The 14240-nt window shown below is 43.6% G+C and overlaps 1 protein-coding gene across 4 annotated transcripts in view; it reads left to right on the top strand.

The window, feature by feature from the left end:
• The window catches only part of NUP93 (nucleoporin 93), a 126295-nt gene that overhangs the window by 83345 nt on the left and 28710 nt on the right, over window positions 1-14240 (top strand). For all 4 annotated transcript variants that reach the window (XM_048816334.2, XM_048816333.2, XM_048816335.2 and 1 more), the window contains 2 exons: window positions 9689-9763; window positions 12298-12387. In XM_048816334.2, the coding sequence (XP_048672291.1) occupies window positions 9689-9763; window positions 12298-12387 (165 nt within the window). The remainder of the gene's footprint in view (window positions 1-9688; window positions 9764-12297; window positions 12388-14240) is intronic.

Genomic DNA, 14240 nt, shown 5'->3' with positions numbered 1-14240 from the left:
AAGTTGACCCTAATCCCTACTCGGAGGACAGAGTTAATCAGAGCTCTCCTGGACTCCGATCAAGCCAGGGCATTCCTTCCGGAAACTTGCTTTCTCGCCATGGGTGCCATCATAGATGAACTCAGGCGATACCCCACCACTGTGGTGCGAAATTGCCTGAAGTTGCTTAGCCATATGACTGCTTGTACGTATGTAGTACAGCATGCCAGGCTGTGGCTCTGCCCCCTTCAGGCTTGGCTAGCCTCAGTATACAGGCTGAACCGAGACCGCCTAGACAGGTTGGTCACACTCGCTCCTCCAGTTATTGAGTCCCTCAGGTGGTGGCCCGACCCACAAGCAGTATGTGCAGGAGTGCCCTTCTCTGGGCAACCCTCACTGTCTCTAGGAACGGATGAATTGGCGATGGGTTGGGGGACGCACTGAGGAAGAAGAATCAGGACTCGAGATCTCTGGTCCCAAGCCGAACTTTCGCTGCACATCAACATTGGGAGCTATGTGCAGTTCACCTTGCTTGCCAGATATTTCAAACCCATCTACCCTGCAGATGGGTATCAGAACTGACAGACATTACAACAGCGATGTTCTATATAAACAAACAGGGTGGTGCTCACTCCTCTCCCCTGTGTCAGGAAGCCCACAAGCTATGGGACTTCTGCATTGCCCCCTCCATACATCTGCAGGCATCGCACCTTCTGTGCTCTCAGAACAAACTGGCCGATCATCTCAGCAGGTCCTTTCACAACCACAAGTGGTCCCTCTGCCTGGATGTCATAACCAACATCCTCCAGAGGTGGGGATTTCTCCAGATAGAATTGTTCATAACATGGCTCAACAGGAAGTGTCAGCAGTTCTGTTCCTTCCCGAATTACAGCCCACGTTCGCTCTCAGACGCTTTTCTCCTCCCTTGGAAGGGGCACCTGCTTTATGCATTCCCGCCCTTCCCGCTCGTACACAAGCTCCTGCTGAAGGTCAGAAGAGAGGGAGCATCAATGATCTTGATAGCACCAGTATGGCCACATTAACACGGGTTCACCATGCTTCTAGACCTGTCAGTGGACACACCTATAACACAGCCCCTGGTCCTGGACTTGATCACGCAGGACCACGGCTGCCTCCAGCATCCCAACCTAGAGTGTCTTCACCTCACAGCATGGAAACTCTATAGCTAAACCCCTTGGCGCTTGCTTGTTCAAACTCCGTTAGGGAAGTTCCCTTTGGCAGCAGAAAACCATCCACTCGAGCCACTTATCTGGTTAAGTGGAAGAGATTCTCAATCTAGTTTCTGCAAAAAGACACTCTGTCACTACAGTAATTGATTCCCATTATCCTGGACTATTTACTACACCTGAAACAGCAAGGCCTCGCAGTGTTGTCAATAAAGGTGCACCTGGCCGCTCTCTTGGCTTTCCATCCCGGTTCTGCTAGCCGGTCAGTATTCGCTAACCCCATGGTTGGCTGCTTCCTCAAAGGACTAGGTTGGCTGTATCCCAAGGAAAGATAGCTGACCCCGCCATGGGATTTCAACCTGGTGCTCTCAAGGCTGATGGGCCCTCCTTTTGAGCCTCTAGCAACTTGCTCTCTCCTCTGTGTTTCCTGGAAAGTGGCATTCTTAGTGGCCATAACTTCTGCCAGGAGGGTGTCTGAGCTTAAGGCCTTAATGTCCGAGTCCCCTTATACTCTTCTTTACAAGGACAAGGCACAGTTGTGGCCATATCCGGCCTCCCCCCCCCCCCCAAGGTAGTTTCTCAATTCCACGTGAATCAGGACATTTTTCTTTCAGTGTTCTTCCCTAAGCCACATGCTAGTAACCAGGAGTGGATGGTCCACTTCCTGGATGTCAGATGAGCGTTAACTTTTTATATTGAAAGTACGAATCCATTTTGAAAGTCGACACAGCTCTTCATTGCAGTTGCTGAGCGGATGAGGGGGCTCCCAGTGTCTTCCCAAAGGATCTTGTCACGGATCATGGCTTGTATCAGGGAGTGCTATGACCTAGCAAAGATACCTGCCCCAGCATTGACAGTGCACTCCACAAGGGCGCAGGCTTCCTTAGCAGTGTTCCTGGTGCAGGTTCCCATTCAGGACATCTTCAGGGCAGCAAGGTGGTCATCAATCCACACCTTTACATCTCACTACATCATTACTCAGCAGGCTAGAGATGATGCAGCATTTGGCAGAGCGGTGCTGCAGTCTGCAACTTGGTGAACTCTGACCCCTCCTCCTGGGAACTGCTTGGGAGTCACCTACTTGGAATCGACGTGAGCAAGCATTGGAAGAAGAAAAAACGGTTATCTACCTCTCATAACTGTTGTTCTTCGAGATGTATTGCTCATGTCCATTCCAAGACCTGCCCACCTACCCCTCTGTTGGAGTACTCTGGTCAGAAGGAACTGAGGAGGTGGCGGGTCGGCAGGGACCTATATACACTACCATGAAGTGTGACTCCAGGGGGCTCCACAGCCGACTCGACTGGTACTGCTAGGGGAAAAACCTTCTGACTGTGCATGCGGCATGCACACGCCTACTTGGAATGGACGTAAGCAACACATCTCAAAGAACAACAGTGACGAAAGGTAGGTCATCATTTTTTCCATCACATTGGCTCAGTCACAAAAATTCCATGGAACAACTTGATTTAAAAAGAATTCAGAGGTCTACCTAGAATTCAGATCTGAAGTGGCACTAAACCTGCTCCTGCAGCTCTTCTAATAGGAAGTGAAAGGTGGGATGTGGGAATGTAAAAAGAGGGGAAACAATAATTTGTAAACTCCTGGAATTCTTTTTATGCATTCCTGAAAGGTGGAGACAATGGATATTTAAAGAATGGACTGTCGCTCAAGCAGTTCTCATCTCTGGCAGATTGTTAATAAAAATGATTTTCAAAACCATAAAGGTTATGAGGAAATTAAACTGGAGGAAAGAAAAATAGCCACGTGTGTTTAAAAAAAAAAAATTCCTATAACAATTGTTTGCTAGTTTGACGTGCATTTTAAATTCAAATGTTAACTTGTGCATTTCAGCCTGTTAGTCATACAGCCTTGTAGAGTAGCAGCCACATATATGCTCAGTGCTGCAAAACGATAGTGGAGGAGAGAGAAATCAGATTCAGAGATGAAAGCCTCGATCTTTATATTTGTGTCATTGAGGCATTGACTGAAAAGTGACATTGTCACAACGAACCCACCCACTCCCAGCTTGTGTTAGCAGTTGAGATCTCATCAGTGAATAATGACAGAGTCCATAATTTAGCATTTCTTTAAATAGTTCTGCAATTTATCTGGCACAGCATAGGGAGAGACTGCAAAGCACCATTTCTGCCTTCACCTCTGTTTCCCAGGAAACCTGCTTTAACAGCTTCTTTGTTCTTCAGAACAAAGCCTTTGTCATTATTTAGGTGAGTTTAAAGGAATATGTATCAGATGATTTGGCACTGGAAAAAGCATACAAACACTTCCAAATATCGGGATCCACTAGGAATGATCATTAAAGATTTTTAAAATGTGAGTTTATTGGTATATAATGTGTTTTTTAAACACGTGTTTTTAGTTTGAGGAAATTATTAGTCTTAGTACTTAAATTCACCAGTCTTTAATTATTTATAATTTCATGGGCATGTTTTTCATGTTCTAAATATCTCCGTATTTTAAATAATTCTCCACTGCACTGTTGCCAAGAAATGAAAACAGCAAATAAATCTGTATCTACTATTCTGCATAATGTAGCTAAAAATGATGGTCCAAATTTGACTCAGTATTGTTTGAGCCAAGGGGTTGTAAAACACCAATGTTCTGAGCTTCTGATAAGTTTCTGGGTGGAATTGCTGGTTCTGGGACTCTATTAGCTGAGAGACAGCTTCTCTCCCTTTGCTATACTAGTGACCTTGTATTTAGTTATTTCGATTTAAGTGCAAGAATGCACCTGTCCAAAGCTTAGACTCTTCCCAATTTACAGTCACAATCAATGCAGGATGATATACCCAGCAATGTAACAGAGCCGGATAGGTGCCAGAGAAATCAAAACTCAACAAAAATTATGTAAGCTTAACTAGCTCTCAAGTCAATGCGGAAAAATATACCCCAGTCGTTCGATAAGGCTCCTGCAAATAGCCATTGCCATGTGTCTGGAAGGTCAATAGATTTGGGCCATTTTAGGCTAAAGTTGGGGAGACAAGGAGCCCTTGTCAAGAACATCTTGCCCACAGTTCCCTCTCATCTATACCCAGGGGAGTCCAGTTTAAAAATCACAACTGACAGCAGCTGTGGCATGAACACACACACACACGAACATGAACACACACACAGTCTCTGATATGCAGAACCCAGGCCATTTAAGGACATGGGTACTGCCATGCTGGACCATGGCAGAATTCGTCTAATCCAGTGTACTGTAGTTGACAGAGGCAATACCAGATGCTTCAGAGGAAGATGCAAGAAAACCCTAAATGGTAATCATGGAATATCCTGCCCACAGGTGAAAAGTGGTTCCTAGAGATTTGGATAGGTGCCAGAGAAATCAAAACCAATCAATCGATCAGCTAAATCTCATTTCCAAGTCGCTACTGACCTAATCAATGATTCCAGCACAAACACACTGGGAAGTAAACCAAAAAAGCCATGTTAACGTAAATCCTTGTTAAAATCAGAGGGGGAAATCAGTATTTTGTCAAATGCAAAGAGACAAAATTGGGAGGGAAAGATTTTAAAAAATATATTTTCAAGTATCTACGTGACGCTACTTTAATAGTAGCAGGTAATAAACTTGGTAGTGTGATTTTAAGTCTTATGATTTTTTCTGTGTGAAATATTGATTTTAAACAAATGTAGGAAAGACAGTAACAAAATATAATAATGTCCAATTTATGAGAGGAGAGTTCAATAGAGATCCCTCATGAACGCAGCAAAAATGAGTAGCTCTGTCTAGTTTCAGATGCTGAATAAAAGTGTTATTTAATGGAAGATGGATATTATACTGCGATTAATTGCAGTAAGTGCTGCCAAAGCACAACAAACTTCAACAGATCTGAAGATAGCTTGACTGGACTAAACAAGAAGTGAAAAGAAAACCCATCCTGGAGCTGACTGTTCAAACAAAGACTGTTTAAAGTTAAAGACGTGCTTAGACAGGCAGTCATGGCAAACTGAGCCTTTCCAGTAATGGATATAACATGTCATTAAGCAATGTCTTTAGGTGATCTGATCTACACACAAGAATGTTAACATTCTGGATAGGTTACAAATAGGGAAAATAAGACATTTGACAATATTGATAAGGTGACGCCCAATGGATAATGGCTGGGTCCAGCCAGCTGTACCTGGCTTTACCATTAAAATGCTTATTTTAGAAACTATCCAACCCCACATGCTCTTTATCAGAATAAGCAACTAATTCCAATTTAGAGGCCATATAGGTGGACATGTGTTTTTAGTTTATAAGTACATAATATAATTAATTATCTATAATGGAATACTGTCCAAAGGATAACTGGCATTAAAAAAAGACTCCTCCTACCAAAACAAAAGGAGATGTTAACAAACGTATTTTGAATTGGAGGGAATTATATTTTGGTTGGTAAAGTCCAAACACCTGCTCTGTCTTGATCAAGTATGTTCTGTTGGAAATAGCCTCTTTCCTGCCTCATACTGAGAAAGAGGGACGATCAACGAGTTATCTCAAGTGTCTATACACAAATGCAAGAAGCCTGGGAAACAAGCAGGGAGAACTGGAAGTCCTGGCACAGTCAAAGAATTATGATGTGATTGGAATAACGGAGACTTGGTGGGATAAGTCACATGACTGGAGTACTGTCATTGATGGATCTAAACTGTTCAGGAAGGACAGGCAGGGCAGAAAAGGTGGGGGAGTTGCATTGTATGTGAGAGAGCAGTATGACTGCTCAGAGCTCCGCTAGGAAACTGCAGAAAAACCTGAGAGTCTCTGGATTAAGTTGAGAAGTGTGAGCAACAAGGGTGATGTCGTGGTGGGAGTCTGCTATAGACCACCGGACCAGGGGGATGAGATGGACAAGGCTTTCTTCCGGCAACTAACGGAAGTTACTAGATCACAGGCCCTAGTTCTCATGGGAGACTTCAATCACCCTGATATCTGCTGGGGAGCAATACAGCGGTGCACAGACAATCCAGGAAGTTTTTGGAAAGTGTAGGGGACAATTTCCTGGTGCAAGTGCTGGAGGAACCAACTAGGGGCAGAGCTCTTCTTGAGCTGCTGCTCACAAACCAGGAAGAATGAGTAGGGGAAGCAAAAGTGGATGGGAACCTGGGAGGCAGTGACCATGAGATGGCCAAGTTCAGGATCCTGACACAAGGAAGAAAGGAGAGCAGCAGAATATGGACCCTGGACTTCAGAAAAGCAGACTTTGACTCCCTCAGGGAACTGATGGGCAGGATCCCCTGGGAGAATAACATGAGGAGGAAAGGAATCCAGGAGTATTTTAAAGAATCCTTATTGAGGTTACAGGGACAAACCATCCCGATGTGTCGAAAGAATAGTAAATATGGCAGGCGACCAGCTTGGCTTAACAGTGGAATCCTTGCTGATCTTAAACACAAAAAAGAAGAATACAAGAAGTGGAAGATTGGACAAATGACCAGGGAAGAGTAAAAAAAATATTGCTTGGGCATGCAGGAGTGAAATCAGGAAGGCCAAATCACACCTGGAGTTGCATCTAGTAAGACATGTTAAGAGTAACAAGAAGGGTTTCTTCAGGTATGTTAGCAACAAGAAGAAAGTCAAGGAAAGTGTGGGCCCCTTACTGAATGATCGAGGCAACCTAGTGACAGAGGATGTGGAAAAAGCTAATGTACTCAATGCTTTTTTTGCCTCTGTCTTCAAGAACAAGGTCAGCTCCCAGACTACTGCACTGGGCAGCACAGCATGGGGAGTAAGTGGCCAGCCCTCTGTGGAGAAAGAAGTGGTTCGGGACTATTTAGAAAAGCTGGACGAGCACAAGTCCATGGGGCTGGATGCTTTGCATCCGAGAGTGCTAAAGGAGTTGGCGGCTGTGATTGCAGAGCCATTGGCCATTATCTTTGAAAACTCATGGCGATCGGGGGAAGTCCCGGACGACTGGAAAAAGGCTAATGTAGTGCCCATCTTTAAAAAAGGGAAGAAGGAGGATCCTGGGAACTACAGGCCAGTCAGTCTCACCTCAGTCCCTGGAAAAATCATGGAGCAGGTCCTCGAGAAATCAATTCTGAAGCACTTAAGGGAGAGGAAAGTGATCAGGAACAGTCAGCATGGATCCACCAAGGACAAGTCATGCCTGACTAATCTAATTGCCTTCTATGACGAGATAACTTGTTCTGTGGATGAGGGGAAAGCAGTGGATGTGTTGTTTCTTGACTTTAGCAAAGCTTTTGACACAGTCTCCCACAGTATTCTTGCCAGCAAGTTAAAGAAGTATGGGCTGGATGAATGGACTATACGGTGGATAGAAAGCTGGCTAGATTGTTGGGCTCAACGGGTAGTGATCAATGGCTCCATGTCTAGTTGGCAGCCGGTATCAAGCGGAGTGCCCCAAGGGTCGGTCCTGGAGCCAGTTTTGTTCAATATCTTCATTAATGATCTGAAGGATGGCGTGGATTGCACCCTCAGCAAGTTTGCAGATGACACTAAACTGGGAGGAGAGGTAGATATGCTGGAGGGTAGGGATAGGATACAGAGGGCCCTAGACAAATTAGAGGATTGGGCCAAAAGAAATCTGATGAGGTTCAACAAGGACAAGTTCAGAGTCCTGCACTTAGGACGGAAGAATCCCATGCACTGCTACAGACTAGGGACCGAATGGCTCAGCAGCAGTTCTGCAGAAAAGGACCGAGGGGTTACAGTGGACAAGAAGCTGGATATGAGTCAACAGTGTGCCCTTGTTGCCAAGAAGGCCAATGGCATTTTGGGCTGTATAAGTGGGGGCATAGCCAGCAGATCGAGGGACGTGATCGTTCCCCTCTATTCGACATTGGTGAGGCCTCATTTGGAGTACTGTGTCCAGTTTTGGGCCCCATATTACAAGAAGGATGTGGAAAAAATTGGAAGACGTCCAGTGGAGGGCAACAAAAATGATTAGGGGTCTGGAACACATGATTTATGAGGAGAGTCTGAGGGAACTGGGATTGTTTAGTCTCCGGAAGAGAAGAATGAGGGGGGATTTGATAGCAGCTTTCAACTACCTGAAAGGGGGTTCCAAAGAGGATGGATCTAGACTGTTCTCAATGGTAGCAGATGACAGAATGAGGAGTAATGGTCTCAAGTTGCAGTGGGGGAGGTTTAGGTTGGATATTAGGAAAAACTTTTTCCTAGGAGGGTGGGGAAGCACTGGAATGTGTTCCCTAGGGAGGTGGTGGAATCTCCTTCCTTAGAAGCTTTTAAGGTCAGGCTTGACAAAGCCCTGGCTAGGATGATTTAGTTGGGGATTGGTCTTGCTTTGAGCAGGGGGTGGGACTAGATGACCTCCTTAGGTCCCTTCCAACCCTGAGATTCTATGATTCTATGAGTAGCAGTGAGCACACTCATTTAGCCACAGCTGTACAGACAAACGGGCCCGCAATTTTTGGTGGCCATTTGACAGTGCAGCCTTATTGCACCACAGTAGCATGGATTTAGTTTATTCCACCTTTAAGAGAAGAACAGAATCTTAACATAGAAAAATTGTGGTGAGCTATCCCCCCACTACCAAGCCAACATGTCTCCAGTCTGGGTCACCTTTCTGGATGAGAAAATGATTTATTCTCCAGGTCCAATCACTCACTGACCTCTCTCTGCTAAGGTTGCCAACAATGGGGGGCCAGCGTTGGTAGGTAGTGCAATATTCTTATTCCTTTGTGAGTCTCAATACATTTCAGTGGGGCAAAATAGGAACATAAGAATTGCCACATAGGCTGGAGAAAGTGGTCCTTCAGGTTCAATGTCTTGTCTCTGACTGAAGTCAATATCAAATGCTTCACAGGAAGGTATGCAGCATTGTAATAAACAATATTTCAGTAACCATAAGCAGACAAATAATTATAAAATGCCTTCTGAGGGTTTCAGAGTAGCAGCCGTGTTAGTCTGTATCCGCAAAAAGAACAGGAGTACTTGTGGCACCTTAGAGACTAACAAATTTATTTGAGCATAAGCTTTCGTGAGCTACAGCTCACTCCATCAGATGGGGAGCATAAGCTTTTGTGAGCTAAAGCTCACTTCATCGGATGCATCCAATGAAGTGAGCTGTAGCTCACGAAAGCTTATGCTCAAATAAATTTCTTAGTCTCTAAGGTGCCACAAGTCCTCCTGGTCTTTCTTCTGAGGGTGTTTCTTCCTAATCCGAAAAAGCGAAAAGTGAATGGTTGATTTGTGTGCTGAGTCAGGAAGGCTTCTGCCTTTTTATACATTTAGCATTAAGTGTAGATGGTACTAAGCTTACAATAGAGTAGTTCAGTGATGGTGAGTGTGGATTTCTACATGTGAAGAGTTCAGCAATAGGTTGCTGTGTTTTGCCTCTTGAGCATGTCTGGCCACAAGCAGTTTTGCATTCCCTGTCTTGTGAATAGGTAAGAGGGGGAAACAAAGAGGGTGGAGTGGTTTGATCTGTTTGATGTGGTGCACCACAAAGAGGCTGAACTAAAAATGCATGCGAAAGAGCTGCTATATATGAACAACAGACTCCTTAATCCCTGCCGTGTTTCTTGTTCAACAGCCCAGTTGCATCAGTGAGTTGGGTCCTCCAGGTCGCAGCTCTTTGGATAGCATGGAAATGGCCTATGCCCGACAAGTGAGTATGCTGAAAGGGGATAACAAATCATTGCCAATGCGCCTTAGCCAGGACAGACATGGGAGAACCCCTGAGTGAGTGAAAAGAGGTACATCAGGACAGGGATGACCGCACCTGGCTGGGATGAAAATGCAGTCAAGAAAAGACCAGAAACTTAGCCTGGCTTTTTCTCAGAAATGTGCTTCTCTATCTACTGCACAATTTGCATCTAAAGGTGATGCTGATGCCATGTGTAATTACCCAGATCACTCATGGTTATATAGTAAATGGAAACTTTTTTATCCTTTGTTATGTGAGACTTTTCAAACTCATGTTAAAATGTAAAAGTATTCAAACCAATACTCTACATTCTCGCAGTTTTTCAGATTTCAGAATTACCCTTGGTGATTGGGGAGGTGGCAGTGGGGAAAGAGACTCAAATATTCATTATGGCAGTTGTCAAGTTATATCCAGTTTTAACTGGGTCACTTATGAGGAACTGCAGAACACCAGGGCTGAATTAGATGGCTGCATTGGAACTGATCTGAAAAATTTCAGGAGAAGATATTAAATCTATTCATAACCATAAGCAATTATGTTTTTGGTTTCGGCTTTTTGGTTTTTTTATTCAAAGACTAAGGTTCTGATTACCAGTAATATTGGAAGCAAAATAAAAGACAGGGACTTGATTTTCAGAATTGCACGTGCAAAACTGCACCCAGTTCCTTGCACTGAATTACCAGGATTACATGCGTAAATCAGGTATTTGTGCAGACAGATGGCTAGTTACACATCTGTTTTGCCATTTCTATATGCAGTCATGGTAACTGTGTACAAAATTAGTTACGCATTGATAAACGTGTTTTTTAAAATTGGGGCTGAAATACCTTTATTCACTTAGCATCGGTTCTGATTCTGTTCTATTTGTTGTTAATCCATAATTAATTCGTTGGCTCCCATCTGCACTGTAGAACTACTGTGCTAAAGCCCCCATACAATAGGGTTCAAACCATGGTTTTAGATTACAGGAAGATCATTCCTCATTTTTCTGGAATAGATTTAGTTTACTGTAATAGCTCATGAATATAGGAATACTTCTAAATTCAGTAAATAAGACACTATCAGATCCCCTACTGCAAAAACGGAGAGTCTGAGTTTCAAAGGTCCTAGCACCTTCAGCTGCTATGGATTTCAGTGGAAGTTTAGGGTGCTCAGCACCTCTAAAAATCAGGTTATTGTTATATACTGTCTCAGCATGGTATCAGTACCTATTTAATAAAACTACAGTGAAGCTCTTTTTAATACGGGATAAAATAATTGTTCCATGCAGCAGCCCGGAACCATTCACAGGAGCCCAGTGAAGTTTAGTTTCAACGACTGCCTGGTAATGGAATAGTTCAGAGGCCAAGCCCACTGCTGTAGTGGTAGAGGAACGCATTACCATCATTGGGGACAGTTTGGATCCTGAGTACAGTTTCTTGCATCTATGCTAGGAATGCTGAAGAGATAATAGTATATCCAGCTGCTAGAGAGTAGGGGGGAGCCTTTTATCAGCCTCCAACTCTCCCTTCCAGGTAAATGCCTGGAAGGTTTTCAGAGGTAGCTCTAATTATCCATTTTACCTGGAAGGGAAGGTTTCTGGGCTGGGAATGAAGGAAAATGTAGAAAAGAAGTAGCTAAAATAAGATCAAGATTTTTAAAAATGGGCATTATGCTCCTAAATCATTATTCAGGCACCTAAACAAGCAAGTGGGCTGAAGTCACCTCTGAAAATGGATGTGCCCAAATGAGGATTTAGGAGCAATTTTTGAAAATCTTCACCTAGCTTCTAATACACAAATAACTGAACTGTAATGAACAATTGATCTGTTCAATGCATATATTTCTCTCTCTGCAAATTACAGTCCTCAAGTCTTAAAAATTCCAAGAAGAGAGGGCAATGTTAGAGCAGCTTGCTCAATGTTTGGTGGAATTCACTCTGCAGGGCAGATAATCTCTTGCAGGACTGGAGGAATTTTAAGGCTCTGGGATGGATCTGAAAGGAATACTTTTTCTCTTGCAACACAGCTTCATTTAACAAGTTTCTGCTGTACAGGTTGCTCTGGGTTGGGGTTTATAAACACTGCTACCACTAAGGGACTTAATATGGTTTCCAGAATTCTTTTCCTGTCTCTTCGACAGAAATGGGAGTGGTGTACAGTGAACCGTCACTCTGACAGTCATATATCTGCCAGCAGTTTTCCCTCCTACGTTGCAATTAGTCTAACAGAGCAACCAGTGCAAAGCTCTGCCATGCAGAACAACTGAGTAACTGTATTGTTCCTGACATTCAAGCAGCTCTGGGGCTGTGGTAGTTTTGTGGGGGGTGCTTTTCATGTTGCTGCCCATCCCTCCCCTTGTGTCCTGGGTAGAAGGCAGCTGATGTGGGAAGAAAACTGGCTGGAGACCTTGAAGGCCATCCAGTCTTGAAGCCTGTTTCAAATTCTGCTGCTGTAACAGGGTGGAGGAAAGAACCATATGCATTGTGAAAATTGCTTACTTTTGATATGTTTCAGATTTATATTTATAATGAGAAGATAGTGAACGGACATGTGCAGCCTAACCTGGTAGACTTTTGTGTTGCTGTTGCTGAACAGGATGATAAGGTAATGCCAATCAGTTAACATAGGAAGATGTCCTTAATCTGTTTTCAGCTGTGATTAGCAGCCTGCTGACATTTACAAAAATGTACTGATATCACAAGACAAAATTGCATTGCTTTACAGAAGATAACAAGCCAGGAATGCAGTCTTCTTCAGTACAGCAGGGCCCGTGTGGTAAACTCTGGGACTGAAATTCTATTTACAGCGAGGTAGAAAAAAATGCCCTGTTGTTTCATTGCTTTGTGATCCCTAGAAACAAGTACTTCACTTTAAATGGATCCTGTTGTGTCTTGCTTTAAAAGCAGGCCCCCCAATATCCACATGTGCCATTGTGTACATGTGCTTTCAAAGAGTTCCTGAATGAAGGGGCTCATCTTCAGATCTGGATTGTGGAGAATGTAGGTTGGTCTCCAATAATAGTACTGGTTCCTGTTTAAACCCAAGCACCAACTAAATAGCCTTGCAGAGGCTTTAAGCCAACATTAAATCTGCTTTTCCTATTTCACTCCCTCAGCGGGATTGCTGTGATAGCAGACTCGTCGAAATATACTGTGCTGTGAACTTTAATTCGTCAAGTCTCAGCTTTGTTCCGGATTGTGCCACCTATCTGGGAAATCCCTTCACCTTCTTGCTGGCCCGTGGCAGTCGCTAAAGGTGCTATTGCAAAATAACACTGCTTTTGGACTTGCTGCTGTTTTTTGCTTTTCTTCTTTTTTCCTCCACAATATTTCATATTACAGTAACACCCCACAGTTCCCATAAGCACCAGGGATGCGTTGTGCTAGGCACGCTCCAAATGCACAGCTGGACATAGTCGCTGAGCCAGAGATCTTCGTTGTATGATTTAGTATTTCTAACCTTTTCCTGAATATTGCAGCTCTTTTGTATTCTTTTTCTGGACTTATCGATTATTTTATTTTTATGTAAGTTATCCTTTTTTTTAAAAAAATCCTTGAAGAAATTACCAGTTGGATAAACATCTTGCAGGTGATAAAAGAGCCTGATTCTGCTCTCAGTTACATTGGTGTAAGTCAGGAATGACTCCAATGCAGTGGAAAAGCCATGTAGATGAGATCAGAGTCTCGCTCAGAGAGCTTTCAGATGAAAGAATAGCAGGGAGGGGCTTTTATCAAGAAGAGTAAAAAAAAAAAAAAAAAAAAGGTATAAAGCTGTTTTTACTGTTGTTATCCATACATCAGTGTCCTTCACACAACTGTTTTCGATGAGGTGGGTATAATCTTAAAGCAGAAGGGTTGTAAGGAGAGAGATTGAATGCGTATGTGACTCACGCTTGGGGGAAGAAAGGAAGTTCTGGATGTGTACAAGTGATAGTGACTACTTATAACACTCCCCGGTTTTCCTCCAAAACAACCGCACAGACTATGAAGAGCTGTGGGAAGAGAACAGGGAAGTGACTCATATTGGAAAGTAAAGCCAGAGCAGAGGTTGCCAAACCAGGTGTCCAAAATTTCTTGGCCATCTAACAAACCTAAATGACTTCGAATGTACACCTGTACTAGAGAGCTTAACAGACTCTGAGGGCTTTGAGCAATTCTGTTTTCATTTTAACAGAGACAACTCAGAGTTTCAGTGCTTGTCACATAGAAGCATCGTGGGTGAAATTCCGACCTCATTGGAGTCGATGGCAGAACTCCCATTGATTTCAGTGTGGTCAGGATTTCATCTCGTGTGTCTTACTATTTTAGTAGAGGAGGACTGGTCCTGTGTGTAGTGATAACTTAATCTGCATGAAGATGTAGGCCGAGGCCCCAGGGTCTCCACATTTTTTGTAATGTGGACCACATCTGAACAGACAGAGAGAGAGTCTTGTGGATACATCCCCTCCTGTTTGTGAT

The sequence above is a fragment of the Caretta caretta genome, chromosome 12, assembly GCF_965140235.1.
Source record: "Caretta caretta isolate rCarCar2 chromosome 12, rCarCar1.hap1, whole genome shotgun sequence".
Lineage (NCBI taxonomy): Eukaryota > Metazoa > Chordata > Testudines > Cheloniidae > Caretta > Caretta caretta.
The sequence above is the reverse complement of the archived record's forward strand: the minus strand, read 5'-3'. Positions and strand labels throughout refer to the sequence as shown.